This window comes from Peromyscus leucopus, chromosome 22, assembly GCF_004664715.2.
Source record: "Peromyscus leucopus breed LL Stock chromosome 22, UCI_PerLeu_2.1, whole genome shotgun sequence".
In the NCBI taxonomy this organism is placed as follows: Eukaryota; Metazoa; Chordata; class Mammalia; order Rodentia; family Cricetidae; genus Peromyscus; species Peromyscus leucopus.
In genome coordinates, this window is record NC_051081.1 from 26,662,260 (window position 1) to 26,690,097 (window position 27,838).

Genomic DNA, 27,838 nt, shown 5'->3' on the forward strand with positions numbered 1-27,838 from the left:
CATTAGACCTTTCCTCTAGTCACTCAGTAATTTATCTTATTTATAGGTGAATATTTTGTGGAAATACTTGCTTATCTAGAAAATGACTTTTTATTGTCAACCCCAACATCTCAACAGTTATTTGTAGTATTTTCTGCACTTTCTTCTACCTGTGCTTGGGTATTTGTGTATTCATTTATCTGTGCAGGGCTGAGGCTGGGTCTGGGCAGTGCACATTCTGGATAAACACTGGACCACTCCCATCCCCAGCTCATGCTCCCATTATCTATTAGGTCATGTGTCTGGTGCAGTATTGTTTAGTATCTTCTCTAGGCTGTAAATTAATTTGAATGTTGCTTTCCTTCTTTAACTGGTGTTTTGGGGGTTTTAAGTTTTTCAGTTACTACCAATAGAGACAAGGAACAAGTCTTTAACACATTTTACATGTCATATCCAAAGACTAGCAAATAGCTGATCATGTGTTGAACAGTCCTGCTCTAATGAATAGAAGCAACTATTTGCCTTGCGGGCTAAGAATACTGAGTGGAAGATCATGTTCTCTTATAGCAATTAGAAGTCTGAATTTTGTAAGAGACCTGTGTTTTTAGGTAATGATTATTTATCTGCAAATTTACTTTTCTGTTTTTGAGCTTTAAAATTAACCAGGATATTTGAGTACAGGGTTCACCTTTTAGATATTAAAAGAGTCGTTAATAACAGCATTAAGCTAGAACACTTTTAAAAGTCTTTATAGCATGCTTACAACCGTAGAAAGCTATGGGATGTTGATCCAGGGCTGTTTTCCTACAGTTTCCAGAGTGTGGATTCTTTGGCATGTATGATAAAATTCTTCTCTTTCGCCACGACATGAACTCGGAAAACATTTTGCAGCTGATTACCTCAGCCGATGAAATCCATGAAGGAGATCTTGTAGAAGTTGTCCTGTCCGGTAAGCAGGTGCTCCTTTACCCCCCTTTTGCTTTTCTCCCATAAGAAGTATTTACTATGCCAGTTCTCTGTTCTGCTGCACTTGGCTTTGGTCCTGTATAATTGCCTGCTTTAATGTGTGGTCATGGTTTCTGCGTGCCTTTCACTTTCAGGAAGGTTCTATCACTATGAGAAAATAGGAGCACAAACTCAATTACTGAAGTGTTTTGAAGCTAAGGGAATTACCAGTTCAACTGAAAAGAAATTCTCTTTCTGTGGGTCGGAAAAAAATAAAACTAAGGTTCAAGGTGTCTCCCTTTCCATTTCTGTTAAAAGCATAGATGAAGAGACCTGGGGGTCCAAAAAGAGAATCTGGATGAAGGAGAAAACATAAAGACCTGGAAGAGAAAGCGACAGCGTTGGTTCTTATGTGACTGCAAATGTCTCTTCCCTCCTGGTCCCAGTGGATGTTTCCACTTCTCTTCCTGCCCGACCTCTTCTCGCCACTCCCTTCCCTAAGTCCCACCGTTCCAATCTCACCCAGCCAGTGGACAGGGCGAGGGGAGGAGAGTGCGATCAGAGGAGAAAGGCAGCGAGTGGCCAGCCACCCTCACACGCTCGCCCCTCAGCCCCATCCCGAGATCTTCTCTGACCATCGCCTTTCCTTATTGGTCCTGACTCTCCCATCTACCTAGTCCCCCGGCACTGACCTTGACCTCACACCACAGCCCCGCCTGTCTGCCTCCTCACTCACAAGGGGTTGTGTGTGTGTGTGTGTGTGTGTGTGTGTGTGTGTGTGTGTGTGCGCGCTCTTTCTTTTCTTCTCTTTTCTTTTTTTTCTTTCTTTTTTTTTTTTTTTTCTTTTTGGTTTTTCGAGACAGGGTTTCTCTGTGTAGCTTTGCGCCTTTCCAGGAACTCACTTGGTAGACCAGGCTGGCCTCAAACTCACAGAGATCCACCTGCCTCTGCCTCCCGAGTGCTGGGATTAAAGACGTTGGTCTCCTTTTCACATTCCTTCCCTCTTGGCTCTGGACCTTTCGTCAAACCCCAGGGACATCACTAGTGACTGACTTTCAGGTGGAAGTCAAAGAAATGTGTTTGTATCTACTTCTCCATTGCTCATGGAGGAGAAAGGAGTCCTGGCAACCGGTTTGAACTCAGTGTCTATTCTCACAGAGACGTTGTGTCAATGAGGCTATGTTCCACAGTACTTTGATTTTTACCTTTTGCTTCATTGTTATATTCTTTTCGGTATATCCTAAGCTACACCGTTTTTAATGGGCTAAAGAAGATGTAAGAGCTATTTGCCATCTTGTCATTATGAGACAATGTCTTTGTTATATCTACCCTACAGACTTCCAACTTGGCTTATTTGGAGCTTAACTCATTTAAAGCTGTTGGACTTCTAAAAGTACTGCTTAAAATTCACAGTATTGGGCCAGAAGGATGGCCCAGCAGATAAAGGCCTCTGCCACCAAATCTTACAGCCTGATGTTGACCCTGGGACACACATGGTAGGAGGAAAGAACTCGTGCCTATAAGTTGTCCTCTGAACTCCACACGAGCGAGCCATGGCACATGCTCCTCCCCCAACACACATAATAAATAAATGTAGTAAAATATTCTAGATCACGGGTTTTTTTTTGTTTTTTGTTGGTTTTTTTTTTTTTTTTTTTTTTTTGTATTTTTGGGTTTTTTGGGGGGGGTTGTTTTTGTTTTTGTTTTGAGACAGGGTTTCTCTGTGTAGTTTTGGTGGTGTCCTGGATCTGGCTCTGCAGACCAGGCTGGCCTCGAACTCACAGAGATCCGCCTGCCTCTGCCTCCCAAGTGTTGGGCTTAAAGGTGTGCGCCACCACCGCCCAGCTTCTAGATCGAAGTTTTAAATGCTAAAAATAATTTATTTTGTGATCAGATGAAACTTTCAGAGTCACCCTGTGTTTCGATATAAATAGATATGGTAACCATTTCTAACATCTTTGCAATTATAAAATCTAACACTTTGTTTTTGTTCATATTTCTTTCAAAAAAGCCTTGGCCACAGTAGAAGACTTCCAGATTCGCCCTCATACTCTCTATGTACATTCTTATAAAGCACCTACTTTTTGTGATTATTGTGGTGAAATGCTCTGGGGATTGGTACGTCAAGGATTAAAATGTGAAGGTAAGTGCTTTTAGATTTGCGTATTAATTTGAAAGAGGATTTTACATTCCCATTTTTGAGTTACCGTGGAAAGACTAAGATCATAGGTGGTAAGGATTTAGAACTGCAGAGCTGAGAACTCTGGTCTTTGCTCTGCCTCCACCTACTGGTTCCTTCGCACAGCTGACTTGCTAGACCTCTGTGAAAGTCGTCTACTCCGCCAGAGTCATAAATGGTTAAAGAAAGGAATGTGCATAAAGTATGTGACACAAAACAGTATCTTACTAACTATTGGCCGCTTATGATTACAGGTCTTTATTCTAGTTTTTTCTGCACAGTGGTAAGATTGTCAAACTGTTGTGAGATGGAATTGCTGGGGAGTAGACCACAGGTGCTTAAGTCTGACTGAGAAACAGTCTTCTACTGTGGAGCGTCAGTTAACTCTTTTGTAAAGTAATGGCGGGCAAATACTTTATTTAGATCTTGCAGACTGTGTGTTCTCTATTGTGACTTACCTCTGCTGTTGTAATATAAAACTAACCTTGGGAACCGGAGAGATGGCTCATCACCTGAGAACACTTGCTGCTCTTTCAGAGGACCTGGGTTCAATTCCCATCACCCACATAGTGTGCCTCACAGTCCTATGTAACTCCAGTTCCAGAGGATCTGGTGCCCAAGGGCACCAGGCACGTATGTGGTGCATACATACACGTGAAGACAAAACATTCATACACAAAAAAAAAATGTTTTAAATTGTTAAACACTCAGCAGTTCACCATAGATAATATGAAAATAAACAGAGACTGTTCCTACAAAACATTTATAGACTAGGGGAGATGTCTTGGTTGGTAAGGAATTTGCCACACAGGTATGAGGACTTGAGGTCATTCTGCAGGACTGAAGGACAAAAAAGGTGAGTGTGGTGACGACGTATGTTTGGGAAGTTTGGAGACGAGAACTCCTAGGGTTTTCTTACAGTTCCAGGCAGGTCCCAGTGAGAGACCTGCCCCCAAAACAGGGTGGATAAGGAATGATAGCTGAGATCCGTCTCTGGTCTCCACACTCAGACATATATACCTGTGCACACATTTTGTGTTATGTAACTATATATATTATAATATACTGTTACTCTATGTTATTATGTACTATTATTTTATGTTCATGAACACTGGGGTTTGAGTTCCATATACTGTCTCATCGTTGAAGGTTTGTTGCACACAGGCCATGGTTTGCCGCTGGATAGTGCCTGAAGCCAGAAGCTCTTGAACTTTTGCCAAGTATCATGAAACATACTTTGCTAGGCTCCACCCCCAGAGTTTCTGATTCTGTAGATTTGGGGATGAGTCTAGCAATTTATATTTCACATACATTTCCAGGTGTCTTAGCTATCATAAGTCAAAATTCACTGCTCTAATTGATTTAACTTTTTCTGAATTAACCTTTCTACACATTCACCATTCTTGAATTTGTCACCTTCCACATAGTCTGTCACCTAAGTTCTTAATTAAGGTTGGTATTGTCGCCAGAGAAAATAAATTAAAAAGAAGTACTGGTTTTTATGTGTCACATTTCAGATAGTTACATTTTAAATTTTTCTTTTTTACTCTTAATATCTATTTAGGCTGTGGATTAAATTATCATAAACGATGTGCCTTCAAGATTCCAAATAACTGCAGCGGAGTAAGGAAGAGACGTCTGTCCAATGTATCTCTGCCGGGACCCGGCCTCTCAGTTCCAAGACCCCTGCAGCCTGAATGTGTGCCCCTCCTCAGTGAAGAGGTCTGTATTCTCAGGTCAGGGAAGGACTCTCACTAGTTAGTCCTGGTGATTTTACGACACATAGGACCTCCTAAGACAGGTGATGGAGACTGTAGTGATGTTGCTACACTTCAGGCACTTGAAATGGAATAGTGATGACTGGGCCTGCCAGTAGCAATAGACTGTATTCTGTGCCCCCCCGTGGGATGGCATTATCAGTTAGACCACTGTGCGAGCCTCCTTTTCATTATCCTGGCACCCAGTCTCCACACTTCACTCCATCTTACATGTAACCAACCCTCAGGTCGGGTTTCCTAATAGACAACTCTGAGTATGTTTCTCTCCACTAGGTAACGGGGTGTGTGTGTGTGTGTGTGTGTGTGTGTGTGTGTGTGTGTGTGTGTGTTTAAATGACCAGATTTGTAAGACTGGGAAGCAGGAGAAACTAACAGCTACTTAGAAACTGGAAGCCTCAGATTAGGAGGGACTGCTGAGTCGAAGGCCACTGGAGAGTTGCTGGTCCGAGTCTGCTGCCTTCAGAGGTTGATGCCTCTGAGTCTCCCAAACGCAGTGATGGTAGGCGCAGTCAACTCTCCGCTGACTGGCATAGTCTATGAGGTGTGCATTGCTTCTGCTTTTTCCTGCATCTGGACCCCCGGCCTCTTCAGGGACACCACCCACACTGATAGGATGTCTCTCCCCCTCGGGTATTTCCAGTCAGTTTGCTGACCCACATGGCTGCGGTCTGAAGAAAGCACTTACCTAGACCTGTGATGTAGCTTGTCTTCTGAATGCCATCACACTTTCGAAACCTTCCTGTCTGTGAGTCTAACATTCTGCCTAGTGTTTGTGTACTAGATTGTAGAAAATGAAGAATAAGTTCCCGAAACTAAATAAACAGATAATAAAAGCCAAGATGTAAAGCTTCACTGAACAAGGAATTAAGCTTGGAAACAGGTATATCGGGAACATATTAAGTGTAACCCTGAGATTGCCTTTGTCTGCACGTACAAGGCTATTTCCAACATGATCATAGAAGACAGTGTAAAGAGGTTCAGGAAGTCAGAGTTCTGTCTTTATGTGCCTCCCTTTACTTAGCACATTACTTAGTACCTAATAGATACAAGTGAATGAAGGAACTTGTTGCTTTTCAAAATGTGAGATATACCGCTAGATCTATTACCTGCATGACTCTGGAGACACAGAATAGTTAGGTGACTTTCCAAAGTCATAGGACACATGAATAGGAAAACTCAAATTAAGTTCAGATCTCATTAGTTACTTTCCCCCTTTCGAGGATAAATACAGTAGTTTAATGAAGATTTGTGTGCTTGGTAGTCCTTGAAGCGGCTTACATCTGTCGATCGTAATCTTGTCATTGGTTGTTTCTATGCCCTGTCGTTCATATATCGGTACTATCAGGACTTCTGTAGACTGGTCCAGTGCCAGGCTTCAGGCTGTTGTTGGTTTAACAAAATCTTTACAAACAGAGATACCAACGTAGAAATGTATGTAACCCTCTTGTGAAAACCTCTCATGTTTCCATACGGCTTAGCCACAAGAGGAGGTTTTTGAGGTAGAGAAAGGTAATCCCAGCACTGGAGCAAGGATCCTGAGTTCTAGGCCGGTCAGACCCGCCACCACCACCACCACAGCAAACACCTGTAATAAAATGAAGTAGGAGAGGAGTGCTGGGGCATAGAGACTGAGAATGAGAAGCCGCGTATAGCCGTATGTGAGGCCCTGGGAGGAAATTGATAGTAGAAAGTTAGTATGCCTTACACACTGAACCACCCAGGGAAGCTGTCTGGTACAGAGAAGTGTATTGCTTTAAAAGCCTCACAAGCGATGCTCTGACGGCAGCTACCCACAGTGGATTGTTAGGAGCCTAGGGGAGAGCGGCAGGGCAGAGGAAAGGGAGAAGTACAGCCGCCATCCTGGAGTATTCACGGGGCATTGGTTCCAGGACATTGGTTCAGTGGACAGTGAAAGCCATTTGTGTTCAGCTCCTTTATAGACATCGACACAGTATTTGCATATGACCTATATACATCCTCTTGTACATTTTAAATCAGCACTAGATGATGATGATGTTGATGGTGATACCCAATATACTGAAAAATACAATTATTTTCCCAAGTATGAGGGTCATCTGGCGATAACATTTGTGCTCTGTTGATACTAGTTCCGATCCTAGCTGATCTGGCTCATGAGGCAGGTATCCCTTCTTCCTTCACCACACGTGTCCTTCCTGAAACTTCTCTGATAGAGAAAGACGAACCTCTGTGGGTGGAGAATGTAGGAAGAGGAGCAGTTAGGAGGTGAAAGCAGCCCTGAAGCTGACCCAAGGGTGGTAAAGAGCCTCTCCAGCCCCCGTGTACCAGCTTTGGAGCTCAGAGCCCTACCCTTACTTATAAAACCCTCATTACAATCGTCAGAGGCATGCTGTCATCCCAGTTTTCTTAGGGAAAGTGAGGAATACGTTTCTAAAAATAAATAAAAGCCAAGATACGAAGCCTTGCTGAATAAGGAAATAAGCTTGGAAACAGGCATGTTGAGAGCAAAGCCTTTAAGTCTAACCCTGAGATTGCCTTTGTCTGCAGCACAAGGCTATTTCTATCATGGTCAGAGAAGACAGTATAAAGAGGTGAAAGAACAGGATTTTCATTGAATTTGGTTAAGGTAAGAGCAGTAAGATCTGAGATCCACAACTCAGACTGGCTATTTGAAGGTGAAACTCCTAGTACATTGCTGAGGAACCAGACCAGAATAGAGTGACACTAGAAAGACAAGGTCAGGTCTGAGCAAGTGCACAAAAACGGAGGTCCGTCTCTCCCCGAATCTCCAGTGCTAATTAAGTGTGTGTAATGGTTTTAAAATTGCTTTTATTCCTTTATCATTATATATGCTATATATAATATGCATATTACATGATATTGTTTAATTTTAATAATTATATGATATTATGCTTTATTTCCTTTTATTATATAATAATATAATAAATATTATATATAGCATATATATAATAATAAAAGGAAAAAAGCATTTTCAAAACCATTAACCCACCAATTATATATATAAAATGATAATTTGCAATGATGTTACAAAGTTTTTGTGAGGGATTAACTTTGACAAATATTAGCGTACAGTTAAGCTGTGGAAATAAATTGCTTTGAGAAATTTTCCAGCTCCACATGAATGGGGAAAGTACAATTAACTTGCAAACAGAGAACTTTAAAAGCAGGCCAGCACTTTCACTCGGTCCTCAGTGTGGTGTTCTCAGTCGTCCAGTTTTCAGCCAGTTCTCTTGCTAAATCTCCAGACATCCTCCTCCCTTCATTAAGTCTGCCATGCCTTTCCTGCCATCCTCACCGACAGAGGCAGTCACTGTGACTGATGGCATCACGTTGTGAGTCAGCAGACTGACGTCGGAAGAAAAAGGTTTATTTCTAGAGTTCAGTGCAGGAGACCTACCCACATCTGAGTCCAGTTCGATATTTCGATGAGATAGAATTTAAGTAACCCCATGTAGTGACAGGTGACTGCGACAGCCCCACACCCAGAATTGTGCCTGGTGTGTGTGCCCTGTACTACGTCCCTAATGCCCTGATTCCAGCTGGACCTGGACAGAGGCACTAACTGGCCATTGGCATATGAAAAGACCTGCTGGGGAAAGCTCTTCTTTACGGGCGTGCCTTATGGGTTTGATGACAATAGCTAAATCAGTCTTGCTATGTCTTGTATGATTTGAACTTGAGACAAACCGAAAGTAGTAGGTGAAGGAGCAGGAGGTGCAGAGTGGACTGACAGTCTGCTATTTGAACATTGCTGGGTGGGGAGCATCAGAACAAGCTCGAACACCGTTCCGACGGTGGAGATAAGGACTTCAGTGTGATCTTTCCAGTCCTGTGCAAGGGGGTATTCAGCCTGTGTGCCTACAAACGGGATTATGTTTAGATCATTTTGTGTTTCGAATAGATAACATAGCACTTAGCATATACTAATCAGTGGGTGTGTATTCAGTGAACGGAATGAGCAGTGCTGAACTGGAATATAATTTAGTTTGATTATTCCCTTTGTTTAGAGAGAGCCGTGGTTACAAAAATCTACTTATCTCTTAAGCTCCATAAACATTTTTAATTGTTCTTTAATTTTTTAGTTTCATTTGGAGGAGAAAAAAAAAAAACTCTAAAAAACTGGAAAATATTTGCAGTATCAAGGAATGGCTTAAAAAAATCTAATTACATCACCAACGCTGTTTAGTTTGTTTTTTGCCTGCCATCATTTAGTTCAAATTCCTACAAACATATTCTAGTATCATTGGGAAATTTTGAAGCTAAATTTTGTTTGAGGCTGTTTCCAGTAATACAGTGTGAGCAGGGACCAGGATTCCTCAGTTCATTATTTCCTGGGATTAACTGCTTGGTCAGCTTTGAGTGGGTATTAACATCTGTTACAAATTCCTTGTCAGGTTTTGGTTTTTATTGTAAAATGCTAAATGTGCCTGGCAAAGACTGATTGTGTGTGCATGTGTGTCTGTGTGTGTGTGTGTCTGTGTGTGTGTGTGTCTATGTGAGGGATTGGGGGATGGAAATGATAGAAAGCTGTCAGGCTGGCTGAGGAATCTGCTGGTGGTGGTGGTAGAAAGAGCTCCATTGTAAAGGAAGCTATAGGAAGTACCACTGGCAGTCCCTGCCTCAACAGCAGAGTCAGTCAGTCCGTGGGTCCCAAGGAGAACAAACGGTAGGCCACGTCACGTGGTGGAGTCTGTCGGTGGAGTCTGTCGGAGCTTCCCTAGGAGTGGGAGGGCGAGACCCCGGCGTCATCATCGTGCTCTGGACTCCTTATTTATGGGGCCCTGGGTCCTCCCCGTGCTCAGCCCTGTAATCCCATCTTCTCAACACCTGCTGCGAGTTTTGTCAAGGACCTCTCTCTTCTTCAAGGGTGTGTTTTGTGGCAGGCACTCTGACAATGTAGAGAAATAAACCAAATGACGGAACTGGAGCCGGCCTTGCCGCCGTCTCAACTCTGTATTCTTTTCAACGGAGCTAGAAACTGAAATCTGCTGGTTTCTCTACTCTTAGCCTGATCCAGATAAAGTCATTTCCACACTTGGTTCGTGTCTTAAGAATGACTCAGATTCTTCAGAAGTCTGCACTTTTCCTTGTACAAATGTTGATAATTAAGTCCAGAGGAAACTGCCGAGGTCCCCATCTTTTAAATGTTGACTTTAGTGTTCCCAATAAATAAACTCATGCTTAAGCTTCGCTCCCAACACTTTGTCTTTAATATTAACTTACACTGATAGAAATGACTTGTTTTAGCCACATACTCACCAAGAACCAAGTAAGAGAATTCCGTCGTGGAGTGGTCGCCCGATCTGGATGGAAAAGATGGTGATGTGCAGAGTCAAAGTTCCACACACGTTTGCTGTCCACTCTTACGGCCGCCCGACAATATGTCAGTACTGCAAGCGGCTACTGAAAGGCCTCTTTCGCCAAGGGATGCAGTGTAAAGGTAGGACTGGTTACACTCTCGGTACAACTCGTGTGTTTTTTATAATAGATACAAGTGTCAAATATCTAAGCTTCAGAAACTTTTACTGTCTAAATTGTTCTTTATAGTTAGCTTAAAAAAGCAAAACTACACACACTCACACACGCACACACACCCATCACATGAGTACCAAATTACTTTTATCTCCAGTATTTTATATTGTTAGAAAAGAAACCATCAGCCAGGAGGCGGTGGCGCACGCCTTTAATCCCAGCACTCGGGAGGCAGAGGCAGGCGGATCCCTGCAAGTTCGAGGCCAGCCTGGTCTACAAAGTGAGATCCAGGACAGGCTCCAAAACTACACAGAGAAACCCTGTCTCAAAAAAACAAAAAGAAAAAAACCATCAAAGCAACTGTATGAGAAACAATGGCGCTCATTCTCATTGAAATAAGCATAAGATCACGTGGCTGGTGAGGAGGAAATCTGTGCATGCCAGTAGATTCTTCAAGAAGTAAGAGGAGGAGAGATGGAGCTGCCGGCACGTTTGCATCCTACAAAGGGCATTAGCTTCATTACACAGACAAAGAAACCCACCCCTGTCGGGTCGAAAAACTAGTAAATGCTGTCAGGAGTTGAGACCAGACTGTCTTCCAAGACTTGAGTTCCTAGAGGGAGGAAGACACTATCTTGGAGTGATTTCGAGGAAGTGTAATCATATCTCATCTTACCTGTTTAAATGATGAGCTGAATATTTTTATTTTAGATTGCAAATTCAACTGCCATAAGCGCTGCGCATCCAAAGTCCCAAGAGACTGCCTCGGCGAGGTGACATTCAACGGAGGTAAAATTCTCTATCTTTCATAGCCTTTGTAAAAGATAGAAAAGGTCATGACTCTGTATTGTCTGGGTAAGGATGGCTGCAGATTTCATTTTACTGGCTTTGTTCAAGGTTTTCTTCTGACGTATTAACTGAGCAGAGGCCGGACGCTACTCAGCAGTAGTTACTGCCTTCCCATCTTTCTCTTAGCCACCCTGCTACCCTGTGGCCTCCAGCATCCAGTGGTGCGGCATAATGACTTCCATTTTAAAATGTTGTCTTTATTCTTTATTTGTTGACTTTTAAATGTAAGAACAACCCTCTGAGGTAACCCTAATCAATATCGAAAACACAAATACATTAACTAATTTGCCTAAGAAGTAGGGCTAAGAAATGCAGAGCTAGAATTTGAACCTATATCTGGCTCTTTGGTCTTTCTCTCATGTAATCTATGACTCTCTTCCTGATTTTGGAAGGGAGAGATAGAGAGTACATGCTTTAGGCTTCTAATATAATTTCCCTTTAACGATTTGTACAAGAGATAACAGTAAATGTAAGAAAACTTCTAGGAATAGGCTAAGGATTGAAAATCCAACTCCTTGAGAATCTAATTAACATTTTCTGCATATTTTTCTTGGCTGTCAGTTGTCTTGAGTCTGTTTAGGCTGGTATTAAATACCATAGATGGGATAGTTTATATGCAAGAGAAATTAATTTCCCCATAGTTCTGAAGGCTGAGAAGTCCAGGGAGCCAGCAGTTTCTGAGTTTGATGAGAATCTTACCTCCTGGTTCATGGAAGATACCATTTAGCTCCATTTTACATGCTGGAATGTTCGAATAAGCTCTTTGGGGCACTAATGCAAATCGTAGCAGATCCTTCACAACGGATCACCTCCCAAAGGTCCACTTCTGATACCCTTACCTTAGAAGGTAGATTTGATACACAGGTTTTGGGTAAACCTATCAGTTGCACCACAGCTAGTTGACATCATTAGTAGAGTATAGTTGGTTTATTCCATACCTGAAGTCTTGTCCAGCTTTAGAGTTTACACATTTTTTTTGCCTTCCTACCTTTTGATAAATGGATATGAAATGCCATATATTCGTTTTAATCTGCATTTCTCTGGTTCCTTATGAGTTTGAACATCTTTCAAGTGTTTTCCTGGTTCTTTATGCCCCCCCCCCGCCCCCACACTGCACTACCTGTTCAAATGCTTTATTTTTGTGATAATTTGGCAGACTAACCCTTTTTTCATTTACAGATGGCATAATGACTTGCTGGGATATTTTTTAGCAGCTTTGCTGAGATCTAGTTTGTTTGTTTTATAGTTTACCCGTTTGATATATTCACAGGGTTGTGTGGCCATCACTATAGGAATTTTCATTTCCCTCCAAAATTCATAGTCCTGCCCTATCCTTCCCTCTCCAGTAGCCTCTGGCAGCCAGTGGACGACCGCTGTCTGCTTTCATGTTTGTCTAGTTTAGATAGACAGACTGTGTAGAAATACAGTGAGACAATAAATAAGTAGGCTAGTGGCGGTTTCCTTTTACTTAGCGTAAGGTTTTCAGAGTTCATACATATTGTAACTATGCCAGTATTTAGTTCTTCTCATGGACAAATGATACTGCTCCCAGAGAAACGATTGCAGTTTATTTGTGCAATTACCAGTCAGAAGGTGTTTGAGGTGTACCTCCTTTGGGGTTCTTAGGAATACTGTTGCTATGTACACTTTGGTATTACTTCTCTGTGGATGCACATTTCACTTGGGCAGATACCTGGTATAGTAGGTGGTTGAGGGACTTGGTAGCTATGTTTAACATTTTGAAGAGCTGCCAGCCTTCCAAAGCCACTGTACAGGCTTACATCCCATCAGCATTTAAATAAATGTTTTGTCTTTTATTATTGAATTGTAGGATTTCTTTACATATTCTGAAATGCAACTCTCTTATCTGACTTTTTTACATATGCTTTCTAGAATTTGTAAAACCCTGCATTTGATCCCCAGCACACGCGCGCGCGCGTGCGCACGCGCACACACACACACACACACACACACACACACACACACACACAGAGTAAGAAACAATCACCTTGAATCACCTCACCTTGAATCTTCAGGATATTCTTCTCAAGTTTTAAAACTTTTTTTCCTGCCGGGCGTAGTGGCGCACGCCTTTAATCCCAGCACTCGGGAGGCAGAGCCAGGCGGATCTCTGTGAGTTCGAGGCCAGCCTGGGCTACCAAGTGAGCTCCAGGAAAGGCGCAAAGCTACACAGAGAAACCCTGTCTCGAAAAAACCAAAAAAAAAAAAAAAAAAACTTTTTTTCCTAGTTAGTTTTAAGCCTGATGCAATTAGCTGCATTGATACGTTGTTAATATTAAACTGCAGCTGTTCTTTTGAAACTCTCCTAGAACCTTCCAGTCTGGGAACTGATACAGATATACCTATGGATATTGACAGCAGCGATATGAACAGTGACGGCGGGAGGGGCTTGGATGACTCGGAGGAGCCATCCCCACCCGAAGACAAAATGTTCTTCCTGGACCCGACTGATCTTGATGTGGAGCGAGATGAGGAGACTGTGAAGACAATCAGGTAATGCACCGAGCTGCTGCCGAAGGCAAAGGCAGGTCAGGGTCTCCATTAAGGAAAGGTGGCATTTTTTTTTTTTCAATGTAATTTAAAATCTAATTAAATCAGAGCTAGGTCTTTTTTGCATGCACCACAGTATTTCTGAAATAAATTCTGTTACCTTTGCCATCTACTCGAGAGAGAAAGTACAGGAATCTTTACTTTCTTAAAGGGAAAAGGACTTTATTTAATAGAGGCTGGATAAAATAGCTAGCTGTGGAGCCGTTACCACCAGGTGCCAGTGTTAAACCGTTAACTGAAGCAGCGGCGTCTTCACACATGCGGGTTACCAAGTGGTCAAAGGAGCAGTGAAGAGCACATTCCTGAGATGCTGCCAGACACGTGCACCAGGTTGCATTCCTGAGATGCTTCCGTACACATGCACCAGATTGCATCTTTCTCCAGAATTTTCCCCGACCTGATTTTACTTGCTACAGTGTTTAATTTTCTTAATACCTATAAGAAATTTCCCTTAACAGTGTTTTTTCTTTAATATGATCTGCTGATTCTAAAATTTGAGCCCTGTAAAGTTGAGTAAACATGTTTTGCCTTATGAATTTATTCTTCTGCCTAGGGCAAGAAAATTCCTCAACAGCAAACCCAAATGAACCCCCCAGGCTCCAGGTCACCTGGTCAGAAGATCCTTCTGCTCCGTCCCTCGTGGCCCCCTCCCCTCCCCACCCTCTCGTGTGTGTCCACGACCTTCCAGAAAAGATCATGACAGACTATTAGTTACAGTATTATAGAAGTTTGATATGTTAACTGTGTATCAGTATAACAGGGCTAATTTAGTTTCCTTTTAAGTCATTGTCTCCTTACAATATTTTGGAAAAATATTAGCTCAGTTATCTTTTAAATTTTTGATGAGGCTTTATGCAGTATGTATGATTCTTTATCAAATAGATATTGAAAATACTGACCATCCATTTTAAATATTTTTTAGTCCATCCACAAGCAATAATATCCCACTGATGAGGGTTGTCCAGTCCATCAAGCACACAAAGAGGAAAAGCAGCACAATGGTGAAGGAAGGGTGGATGGTCCATTACACCAGCAGGGACAACCTGGTCAGTAATCCCATCATTTCAATGCGCTAGTAACACTCGGTCGTGATTGTCGCTCTGTGCACTTGTCAAATTAAGAATGAACTCTCTATTAAGACATACAGACTACAGTAATGTGTAAAAGTTATACTTGAATGATCATCAAGATTCAAAAGGATCACCAGAGTAATGACTCAAAACATGATTATAGCTAAAGATGGAAGAAATTGGGACTGCATTTGAATAGCCGTCTTTAGTCGGGTAGGAAGCAGTTGCTTTTGTGTGTATAAACAGTGTGAATGGACATGGTTCTCTTTGGATCGCTGTACCAAAGAGGAGGAGTCGGAAAGTTTGAGAGCGGAAGGGGAAGGCAGCGTCGTGCAGTAGCTCAGAACACTGGCTTCAGAGCTGGTGCTCACGAGTCTGTCCCGAAGCTGTAAACGTGGTGCGGTGACTACTTCTTCTGTATGCCTCAGCTTCTCCGTCTCTAAGGGCCGCACAGTAGTAATTTCTCAGACATCCAGATGAGCTGATAGATGTGAGAAGAGCTTGGGGCAGTGTTCGGCATGCAGTAAGCGGTCAGTAAATATCAGCGGCCATAGAAACCTGCTGGACATTTTCTCGTAAGTCTTAAGAGTACTAGGAAGTCAGATGGCTGCAGTGTTCAGAGCTCCCCGGAGAAGTGGAGGAGGGGCAGTTCACGTGGAAATTCACCACTGGTCCAAGGAGAGAGTAAGTTGCTGTGGAGTGTCCAGCCACAAATGAGACGGCCGGATGGCACCTGCTCTTCTCCCCGGGGCTCAGGGACCATGGCAGACGAGAGGCAGAGAGAGTGTAAGAGCCAGAGGTGGGGGGCCAGGGTGAACAGTGTCTTCTGGACGTGGACGGAACTGCTGTGCTCCTGAACTCTGCAGCTGTGACTACCTGCACAAGATCAAGCCGGTCACCATTCCAGGGGGGAGGGCTTCAGTGGGGGGGACTTGATGGTCTTTAAGGTTATGGCTCCCAGTAGGTCAGCCATGCACCACCGATGGCCACACACAGACCCAGGGATTTATGGGCGGCAGCAGTTGAACTCTAGGTTATTTTTTAAGGAGAGATACAAAATTGGGGGGTGGGTATGAGATCTGGGAAGAGTGGGGGTAAGGATGACCAAAATACATTGTGTGCATCTATAAAGTGCTCAAAGAATAAAAATATTTAAAACCATGTGAAATGTTGAATATATTTAGCTGGCTTCAGTGGTAGCAGCACCGCAGTGAACACTTTCTCATTTGTTTATAATCCACGTCCTTTCAACTGGATCTGAAATACACACACATTTGAGAGTTCAGTGGAGTGTCTAATGATGGGTAATCAATAAATAGTATCGGGATAACCAAGTGGCCCTTTGGGGGGGGGGGGAATGACCATAACATAAATCACACTTCACATGTAACAAAACTAAATGGATCAAAGACAGGAATGGTTTCCAGTTAAACCAGGAGAAGAGACATTGGAAGAGTAGTTTTATAAAGACTCAGCGTTGGGGAGGGGGTATCAGTGAACCAGTCTCATGAAAGAAATTCTGTATGGCAACCTGAACAAACAAGACACAGGACAGACTGGAAAAAATATTTCAACTTATGCTTTAAATAGGAGCTAATCCGGAATGTGTGAATAAAGCCAACAAATTGATAATAAAAAATATCGCATCCCAATAAAATCAAATTAATATGAAAAGAGAGATTACAGAAGAGGAAATAAAATTACCCATATACATAAAGTGTGGTTTCATTTATAATAAAAGAAATAATCAACTTCAACATGCATTGACAAAACAATTTTCTCTTTTTTTTAATCTGGTGTGTCAGAGATCAAAACTTCACAATACTGTGCAGTTAGGGTCTATGTCCGTGGTTCTCAACTTGTGGGACACAACCCTTTTGGAGGCCTAAAACCATCAGAAAACACAGATATTTATATCATGATTCATAATAGAAGCAAAAGTACAGTTATGAAGTAGCAATGACAGTGATTTCATGGTTGGGGGTCACCACAACATGAGGAACTGTATTAAAGGGTCGCACACATTAGGAAGGTTGAGGACCACTGATCTAAGGAATCACCCATGTGTTGGGGATATGACTATAAATTAGGTCGAGTCTTATGTAAGATAACACTATCAAAACAGTCTCTTTATATCTCTTACAATTTTTTCCATATTTTTGAGAATTTCATATATGTATACAGTGAAATTTATCTACTCCATTTCTCCCCATGTGCCCCCAACACATCACCCTTTCAACTTCATGTCTGTGTGTGTGTGTGTGTGTGTGTGTGTGTGTGTGTGTGTGTGTATGTGTGTGTGAGATAACCATTAAGTCAAGTTAATGAGTACTACCCATATATGCCTGGGTATTTGGCCACTCACTGAAGGATGTAAACCTACCAGTGTTCACATCCTCAAAAAAAAAAAAAAATGAATGATTTCTCCCTCTCAGAGCAACTATCCACTGTTAATGGCTCCTCCTTAATGGGCGAGACCTGAAGATCCTCTACTCCACCTGTGCCAGGAATTTGTCAGGCTTGATCTGGTACAGTCTCGTGCAGGGAGCCACAGCTGCTTTGAGTGTGTCAATCCCTGAAGATGGCGTTCCACAACACTCCTCCCCATCCTCGGGCTCTTTCTGCCTCCTGTAGGATGTTGCCTGAGCCCTAGTGGTGCTGGGGTAAATACCAGTCTTCCGTTTAGGACTGAGTCTTTATTCTCAGCACATTGACTCGTTCTGTGGCTTTCCACTGGCTGCTGTCCACGATTAAAAAAACCTCTGACCTAGCTTGAATGCAGCCCAGTTCTCTAAGCTGGCGCTACAGAAGTGTGGGTCTGGGACTCTGCATCCAGGAAGCCCTTCCCTGTAGGCACCAGGAGCTGGGTGAACAGGGATGGTTGGGGCCTGAGAACCCCTTGCCTGCTGGTGCTCGGGGGACCAGCTCTCTGTGTATCTTTGGACAACGTCTAGAAATTTAGCATCTAAGTAAATTACATAAATCTATGCATGTGAATAACAGACATTAATGTGTGCATACAGAAATGTCTATCAAAGGATCCCTCAAAATGTAACCACGTAAGGAATGGGATAGGAGTCACTGAGAGTCATACTTTTCACTAGATTTCCTTTTTATATTTTGAAATTTTTAAGCCCCATTATTCAAAACTACTCAAAATACAGGAATGGGTATTAAAGGAAAAGTGCAAGTATTTTAGAAGGAAAAATCTTTGAACCACATTTCCTAACTTCTGTTTTTAATAGAGAAAGAGGCATTATTGGAGACTCGACAGCAAATGTCTGACATTGTTTCAAAATGAATCCGGATCAAAGTATTATAAGGTAGGGGTTTTGCATTGTTATAAAATGTTAAAATATTGTGATAATTGTATTTTCTGGGTTCAGTAAAGTTGTATATGGCTAACTTCATTTTTATGTGACTATACTTATTACATCTGCCTACTAGAGTTTACAGAGGTCTTTGTTAGGTCCTTGTTGAAGCCGCTGCCCTTGGCCTCCATTTCACATACACACCAAAAAAGAGGAATTATGTATGTTTTCTGACCTAATATTTGGACTAAGTGTTAAATAATTAGTAATTGAGGGCAACACATAGACTAGAAGGAATGCTTAAGCAACCTTACTGCCCAAGATTCTCTTTCTGCCGTCATTTTTTTCTTGCTCAGCTTCAGGGTCCTGCTTGCAGAAGAACAGTCTCCAGACACAGTTGTTGAGTAGCACTGGCTAATTGATGTTGACAAGTGTCGGGTATGGAGGCAAACTGCCTTTCCTAAATGCTTCTCTGCCTGCATTTTAATGATCTGCTATAGCCCAAATCCCTCTTCCTTTGGTGTGTGTGTGTGTGTGTGTGTGTGCGTGCGCGCGCGCGCATACATGTATACCTGTGTACACACAGTGCATATTAAGGTACATATGCGAGACCAGAAGTGGATATCAGATGTCTTCCTCTCTTGTCCACCTTTTTTTTTTGAAGTGTAAGACTTTTTTTTTTTTTTTTTTTTTTAATGTGTATGAGTGTTTTGCCTGAATGTATGTATGTGCACTATGTGCATGCCTGGTGCCCATAGTGGCCAGAAGAGGGCATTGCGTTCTCTGGAACTAGAATTATAGGTAATTGTGAGATACCATGTGAGTTCTAGGAACTGAACCCGGGTTCCTGCAAGAGTAGAAAGTACTCTTAACCACTGAGCCATCTCTCTAGCCCCGCCACCTTATTTTTTAAGATGGGGTTTCACTAAGCCTGGGGCTCACTGTTTGGGATGGACTAGCCACCCAGTGGTCTCCTTGAGACCCCTCTGTCCCTGCCTGCCACCCTCCAGCCCTGGGGATCAGACCAGTCCTCACGCTTGCCCGGCTAACGCTTTACCATCTCCCATGCCCTGAGTCTAGTACCCTGTGACCTGCCTCTAGCGTTACTAGACAGTCAAGTCACTGAAGACAGACGTACCAGCCAGGCGGGGGTGGCGCATGCCTTTAATCCCAGCACTAGGGAGGCAGAGCCAGGCGGATCTCAGTGAGTTCGAGGCCAGCCTGGGCTACAGAGTGAGATCCAGGAAAGGCACAAAGCTACACAGAGAAACCCTGTCTCGAAAAACCAAAAAAAAAAAAGGGCAGACATACCATAATGTAATCCATATGCCATATTCTGTGTTGGTCTTAGTGTCATTCATAAAAATGCTTATCTTTGATGCTTTAATATATTTAAAAAATAAAAACAAGCCGGGTGGCATTGGTGCACGCCTTTAATCCCAGCACTCAGGAGGCAGAGCCAGGCAGATCTCTGAATGGGAAACCAGCCTGGTCTAAGAAGCGAGATCCAGGACAGGCTCCAAAACTACACAGAGAAACCCTGTCTCAAAAATAATAATAATAATAATAATAACAACAACAATAATAGTAATAATAAATTACATAGTTTTTCAATGCCTAACTTTTATTGCAGGAAATTCCACTTTCAGAAATTCTCCGCATATCTTCCCCACAAGATTTCACGAGCATCTCACAAGGCAGTAACCCACACTGTTTTGAGATCATCACTGACACTGTGGTGTACTTTGTTGGGGAGGACAATGGGAGCAGCCCTCACAACCCTGTCCTCGCGGCCACTGGAGTTGGACTCGACGTAGCCCAAAGCTGGGAGAAAGCAATCCGCCAGGCCCTCATGCCCGTAACTCCTCAAGCAAGTGTTTGCACTTCTCCAGGTCAAGGGAAAGACCACAGTGAGTGAGACACCTTGCTGGTTCCTGTCTTAAGCATTTGTAGATATACTTGTGTGACTGCTTTTTTTCTTTAAATCATTTTCTGTTTTCCATCTTTAATATTTAAGTTTTGTCTTTAATAGCCAATACCGCTAGTTAATACTTTCATGAAGTTAACTGGATATTGTTCATATATACATATACATGAATACATACATGAATGATGGCTCCAGTGTATATCCACAGCTAGCTACAGAATTAGTCTCTTCACATTTAAAGTCTGCATCTACCAGCCTGCTGTCTGTCCAACCCGAGACAGGGACTCTTGCCTCTCCATAACAGTAGCTACTTTGTAGGGTTGTTAATGTTAAGTGGAGCCAGACTTCAGACAAAGAACAGTGCTACAGTGCTTAGCATCCATGAAGTCTCGTGACATTAAGCATTAGTATTTTATTTCATGGTGGCATAGAAACCAGTAATAAAGTACTGTGTTTATGTTATACACATAAAATCTGTTAAGTCAGAATGATGCTACTTTTAAGTGAATCAAGAGAGAAATTAAAAAGATACTGAGGCGGCCAAGGTGGCACACACCTTTAATCTCAGCCCTGGGGAGGCAGAGGCAGGTGGATCTGTGAATTAGAGGCCAATCTGGTCTGTAAAGCAAGTGCCAGCCAGGACCATAATGAGATTCTGTCCCAGAAAAAGAAAGAAAGTGTATTATACCAACAAAACTTATAAATTAACCCAAATTTAATAATGGTTGAATGAATAGTTAATAGTAAATAAATTATAGTATAATACCACTTTTACCTTGTTGTAATTATGTCTATAAAGAATTATAAAGAAATATTCATTCATTATATTGAAATAAGGGACAACTCCTTACCAAATAAAGTTTATCTCAGTTTACCTGTATTATTTTATGTAGCTGTTTTGTGCATTGTGTTAGGCCTTGAACTGAAATTCAAAAAAGAAATAATAAAAGCTATTTAAGGGAATATGATATATATGGGTGTTAGGTAGTAGCAAAATACAGTACAGAACCAAAATAAGGAATGCTTCACTATAGAAACAGATCTGAATAGGAAAAGTAGAGGCTTCTTAATAGAAAATTAGGTTTGGGATTTGGACTGTAGTCAAGAGTAGGGTAGGCAGAGGTAAATGAAGAGATGGAGGAAGTAGTCTTCCTTTCACGGGGGAGATAGGTATAATCAAAAAGATGAAGGTTGTAATCATGTACATCTTTGGTGTTCAGTGTGACTTGAGGAAGGATAGATAAATGGAGATAGTTAACAGTGTTTAAATTCTGGGGGAGATTTAAACAAAATTAACATTTAATCAAAACTAAGAACCCTTCCCCTAGAATAATAGAGACATATACACACACATTTTCTTTTTAATATCCAAAGGCTTAGTTAAAAGTCTCTATGGCAGAATCATAGGAGTTAAAAGTGAAGGATGTAGCCAGGTGGTGGTGGCACATGCCTTTAATCCCAGCACTCGGGAGGCAGAGGCAGGCGGATCTCTGTGAGTTCGAGGCCAGCTTGGTCTACAGAGGGAGATCCAGGACAGGTTCTAAAGCTACAGAGAAACCCTGTCTCAGGGCGGAGGGGGTTGGGGGAGAGGTAGGGTGAAGATCACGGGGAACGTAGACTCAGTGCTGTTTCTTCCTTTGCTCTGTGATCTTGGGCTCTGAGTTCTGTCATCTAAAGTGGGATGAATAATAAGTGCACATAATGCACATGACATAGTGCCCAACACTTAAGTTATAGTGGCCCTGTTCTGCTGCTCTGGCGACCTGTGTAACAACCAGTCGGAAACTGTAGATGGAGAGGCCATTGAGAGAGAACAATGAAACTAGGGAGCAGACCGCTAGAAAAGCAATGGCAGGCACACTAATTCTGTCGATGGGCCTTCTCTTGATCATTGTTTAAAGATCTCAATTCCAGGCTAGTCTGGGTTACATAGTGAGTCTCTAAAAAGTATAGGAAATATGAATTTAAACAGTTTTGAATTGGCTTAGTATTTTTAAATAGGGCTTTTCATAGGGTGTGTGTGTGTGTGTGTGTGTGTGTGTGTGTGTGTGTGTGTGTGTGTGTACACGTATGTACATATGTACCTGGGTGCACCTATGGAAACTAGAGAGTATCAAGTCTTTTCTTCTTTTATTCTCTGCTTATTCCCTTGAGACAGGATCTCTCACTGAAACAAGGGCTAGCCTCTCCAATGGACTGAATGGCCAGCGAGCTCCCATAATCCTCCTGTCTCTGCTCCTCACAGAGCTTCCTAAGGCCACCCTTGGCCTTTCCAAATAGGTGCTGGGGATTGAACTCAGATTCCCTTGCTTGCCCAGCAAATGCCCTTGCCCACTAAGCCATCCCCCGACCCATGTTTCTTATTTATGATGAAGAATTTGCTTATATTAGTGACGTCTTATTTTTAATATGTAGACCTGTGAAAGAAACTTGGTATTTTGTTTCTTGGGTTGTCTAGAGGAGTTCGGTCTTGAATAATGTTCTTTTGCTTGTTTACATGTTTCCCTGTTTTTATTACCTTCTTTGTTTACCATAGTGACTCATGGAAACTTTGTAGAAATATGTCATTTGAGTTGAGAGAGTCCTCGGGACACATGAAAGATCCATCCCATCTCAGTCCTGCCTCTGTCCTCAGCAGACTGTTGTCAGTAACTATAGATTTTGTAATTGGGGAAGGACTTGGGAGGATACATTGTTTTAGTTTTCCTTTTACAAAATTAAGGTCATACACGATGGCATCTTTTTCATAAATTTCTTTTACCTACTCTCTAATACATAAAAAGGCATATTTCAATACCACTGTGTAAATTTATCTAATTTAAACTTTCTAATGAAAGTTATGAGAGCTTTAAAAAAAAAATGTGCATGGCTGTTTTGCCTGCGTGTATGTCTGTGTACTACATGTGTGACTGATGCCCTCAGAGGCCAGAAGAGGATATCAGATCCCCTAGGACTGGAGCTACATGTTGTTGGGAGCCCACCCTGTAGGTGCTGGGACTCCAACCCAGGTCCTCTGAAAGAACAGCCAGTGTTCTTAACCACTGAGCCATCTCCTGATTCATGCTTTTCCTGTTTTAAAACAACATAAGCAGTGTAGAGACACAAACATTACAGTCCTCATCCCCAGGCCTACATCACTCGCTCCCCAGAAGTAACATTCTTAGTTTGAACTCAGACCCTGCTACCATATGACTTGTTTTTTCATCTTTCGCTCCTAGGAGTGCTGGTGATTGAACCCGGGGCCTCACACTTCACACACAATGCTCTGTCACGGAGCCATGCCAACAACCGTCCTTAATAGGACATCATGACTAGTTTTCTGACTGGATAGTTATGGATCTGTGTTGTTTGTTACATACTTAGACGATTATTTTGTATAAATGTGTCATGTTTTATTTTACCAAGTTTCTTGTTGATGGATTAGTATTATATATAACATTTTAGTGACTATATTATCTGTATTGATATATTTTTAAAGTTTGATAAGCTATTGGTTTTCATGCCAGTAAGTAATATTAAGTCATATACTAATGATTTCATGCTTTTCTCATATTTCATTCTTATGTTTTACAGAAGATCTGGCTACCAGTATCTCCGTATCTAACTGTCAGGTCCAGGAGAATGTGGTAAGCAATAATTATATCCAATATGTGCAGACTGGTTAATTAAAATAATGAAATTAATGTGAAAGACTTACCAGGTATAAGTCATGCCCCCAAGTACTGAGCAGTTGCTAAGATACTAAACTCAACTTTGTAGTGATGCTGTCCCTAAAGTTCAACTGTCCCTGAACTAAACTTAGTAATGATGCTGTCCCTAGGCTAAACTTCATGGGGATGCTGTCCCTGCTTTAGGTAAGAAACTGGAGTAGATTTTTTTTTTATCATAAAAATAAGAATTTCTTCACTTAAAAGATGACATGAAGCCAGACAGCGGTGGCGCATGCCTTTAATCCCAGCAATCAGGAGCCAGAGCCAGGAGGATCTCTGTGAGTTCGAGGCCAGAGTGAAATCCAGGAAAGGAGCAAAACTACACAGAGAAACCCTATCTCTAAGAACCAAAAAAAAAAAAAAAAAATGACATGAGAATACTACACAGTGATAAGCTCTGTTGTTAGGTAAGGCTACTTCATCCTGGTCCACAGAGAAGGCTTCCTAAGGACAAGTGCGACCTGAGTGCCCCTCAGAGGATGGAATGCGGTTTGACACAGTCTTGAGGGGTCAGCTGGGGGCCATTCACACAGGGACAGGAACAGGATGAGCAAATGGAAGGCAACAGGAAAAGGAGGGCCTTCGGTGAGGAGATTAAGTTTGACTGCTGTGTGTAAACTGCTTTTGTGGTAATGTGGCAGCCTTTTTCAGTAAAGGACCAGGTAGTAAACAATTACATGGTAGAGTCTACCCAACTTGTCCACTGTAGCAAATATATAACAGGAACGAGTATGACTATTTTAATAAATTTGTGGCCACTAAAATATGAATCTCATGTAATATTCACATATCACAAATTATTACTTTGATTTGTCCAGTCATTTTAAAAACTTAACCATGGATTAAGCCATAGAGAAAGAGCCAGGAGCCATACTTTGCCACCTCTTGGATCAGACTGAAAGAAACAAAGAAAGATGCTAGAAAACTGATCTGTGTTGTCCTCTGTAAAGATCTCTTTCACCTGGAGTGTAAGCTGTTACAGTTTTCTGACATAAGTCTGCAGCTTTCTGAGACTGAAGTTGAGAATGAATTTCTAGTCAGTAAGAGATCGTAAGCATCAGGAGTAACAACCCCTGTGTCTCATGTCCTGGTGATGACCAGAATAGATGCCATATTGAGGAAAGAAAGGGGAACCGCGGGAACGTGAGAGAAAACAGGAGCCTAAAGATCTGCGCATGCACGGCTCAGGAGAAAAGACTCGACTTGGGCCTCCTTTCCTTTAATGTCCCTTGTCTAATTTGATTAGAGCCAAAATTCGATCACTTAAAAATTGAATTGAGGCTGATAAGCCTATACAAAATGATCCTTACAACCTTTAAAACCTTCATTACAACGTAACATATCTGTATGTACACATCCAGTGGTGTTTGTTTCGAGGTTGACACTTTGGATATGCCAAATGGGCTAATGTTCGTCTTTCACCAGTCATACCCATAATGCAGTTCTGGCACTACCCACTCCAAGTCAGTGAATGTTCTGAGAGCAGCAAACAGTAAGCGCCCCCCCCTCCAAAAAAAAATGGATGGCTGGATGGAGGAGCATTGAGTGGATTTCTGTGAGAATTCCACACACATCTCAATCCCAGCATGAATTTAGGTGTTTACTTTGGATATGGGTCTAGGTGTACGTGTACATGTAGGGGCCTAGGCAAACTCGAGCCTCTTTCCTGTCGAGCGCCTTCCACCTTGTGTGTGTGTGTGTGTGTGTGTGTGTGTGTGTGTGTGTGTTTTCTCTCTCACTAGCTTGGGGCTCACTGATTAGGCAAACTGGTTGACCAGCAACCTCTAGGAATCAGCATAGAAAACTTTTGCTGTAACATAAAAATTAAAATGTGTTTAATTAAGTATTTGAGTCAGTGACATTGGTGGTATTGGCTTTCTTTCTTGATAGGACATCAGCAGTGTTTACCAGATCTTTGCAGATGAGGTCCTTGGCTCTGGCCAGTTTGGCATTGTTTATGGAGGTAAGCAATTACAGCCTTTTATATGTGTAGTTTCTGAATTGTAAAATATTAAGATGGCTGTTACTCTTGTAGCTCATAGTTTTGTTTACGTTCCTTTTTCCCCAAAGGCTGGTTTGCATCCTCTCAAACAAGTCCTTCGTGGTGAAACAGAGTGTCCCTTCATTTCAGTTGCAAGATTCTTAAAGTAACAGAATCAGGAAATTATTTCTATAATAGTCTTTATCTCTTCTTGAAGATCGTTCATAAAGATGTGTTGGTGTTGGGTTGTGTGGACTGTTCACTGAAGTGTGTACCCCACTCATTCACTGCAAAGACGGCATTCATTTTCTGTTGACCTGACTTCTCTCAGGTGTCCAGACTCACTCTGCTCTGTGTTTAAGGATGCTAATGAAACTGCTTAGTGTGCCTCAATATCTTGACAGCTGCTGGTGAAGCTAGTAGTAGACTGAATTGCACTGCTCGTAGACTTACTGGAATTAATTAAAACGAATGTGTCCATGAAAGTCCTCATAAGCTATAATTCAAGATGGACCGTCAAACCTTCGCCATTCCTTACTTCCTTTAGTCGGACCCTTCTTTCCCACCACTCTTGGAGTGAACCTTTCAGAAAATCAACATCTGATACTAGCATTCGTGCATACAGAGAAGCATTCGTGCATACAGAAGCCCACTGTCTGTGGGTCCTGTCCGTTGTTCTTAGAGTATGCAAGCTGTGAGGTTCTCTCCTTGCTTGTGTAACGTCTGTTCTAACTGCAGTTCCTTTTGATTTCTTCCAGTCGTGTTTGCATGCCTCTGTCCTTCACCTCTGCACCTTCTCCATCCTGTGTGCCTCTTCTGAAGGGCTTCCTCTACTGTGTTTTCTCCCCATCCCACCTCTCCACTGCATTGTGCTTCCTTGGTCCTCCTGCCACATAAGGGGCATCCTCCTGCCGTAGTGCCTGTGACATTTGGGTTTCTCTCATCTTCCTACAGAACTTTGGGGTAGGCTTAGAGATGTCTGTGTTTTCCTTGTATTCCCAGTATCTGCCATTACGTTTCACACAGAAAATGTGTGGGTTGTACACATAGGCCCAACACTGGTTCACAACTTCAAATTTGTCCATTTTAGACTAGTGATATATCCAGAAGACCTCACTGAGAGAAAAGAAAATGGTCTGAAGTACTGGTGGCATCTTACCAAACATGCCCTGTTTGTCTAGTCTTTTCAATTAGTCACATTTTTAGGGCTGCGTCCTTGAAAGAGTTGTGAGTAACTTTCAAGTTAATAGATTAGTAGAGAACAAGTCACATGCCTGTTAACTGGAGCTAATAAATAAATGTACCTGCTGCTTTCACCCCTTAAACTATAGCATTTAGACATTGACCCCACTTAATAAACAAAGGTAACTAATTCATCTTAATTACTGGATGAGATACTGCTGCCTACTTATTTTATACCTAGAATATAGAGATCTGGAATTTAAGGGTATAACATACTTAATCACTCTGCTGACTTAGTGGACCTAAAATAAAATATTTCCATCTTGACAGTCTCAGAAGACTTGGTCAGGGCATTTAAAAACTTTCACTTACTTAACATGGTCTATTACTTCTCAGCAAGCAAGTTCATGAAGATGTTATGCCATTTCAGGTCATGAAATTGCCTTTATTATGGAGCAGTACTATAGAGGAAAGCATCTCATTTCTTAGACTGTGGAAAAGAAAATGAACAACAGAAAATGCAAGAGGAAATACCTAAAACTTCAGTCTGCACAACTTCCTGTGAAGCTTTTCTGTTTGTTACAGCGGCCAGTTTGATTCTTTCTGTTCTCTAACAGGAAAACACAGAAAGACTGGAAGGGACGTGGCTATTAAAGTCATTGACAAGATGAGATTCCCCACAAAGCAAGAGAGTCAGCTCCGCAATGAGGTGGCCATTTTACAGGTAAACAGTTAAAATGGCTGACACAGGCTGGCATGTGGATTCATGAGTTTTGAGTGAGCATTGTAGATGATGCAGATGAGGACAGGTTTCGGGGTTGGTTTTGATCTTTGGAATACCGAACAGTACGGGTCCTTTTTGTAAGATCACCATAGTGTTTAAA

At 42.0% G+C, this 27,838-nt stretch overlaps 1 protein-coding gene across 1 annotated transcript in view; it reads left to right on the top strand.

Annotated features, from left to right (window-relative positions):
• The window catches only part of LOC114683572 (serine/threonine-protein kinase D3-like), a 71,755-nt gene that overhangs the window by 32,759 nt on the left and 11,158 nt on the right, over positions 1-27,838 (top strand). Inside the window, 12 exon segments of the mRNA XM_028857892.2 lie at positions 790-928; positions 2,936-3,067; positions 4,668-4,825; positions 10,129-10,321; positions 11,065-11,142; positions 13,533-13,716; positions 14,696-14,819; positions 18,089-18,166; positions 19,788-20,064; positions 23,655-23,707; positions 25,682-25,754; positions 27,572-27,678. Coding sequence (XP_028713725.1) covers positions 790-928; positions 2,936-3,067; positions 4,668-4,825; positions 10,129-10,321; positions 11,065-11,142; positions 13,533-13,716; positions 14,696-14,819; positions 18,089-18,166; positions 19,788-20,064; positions 23,655-23,707; positions 25,682-25,754; positions 27,572-27,678 — 1,596 coding nt within the window.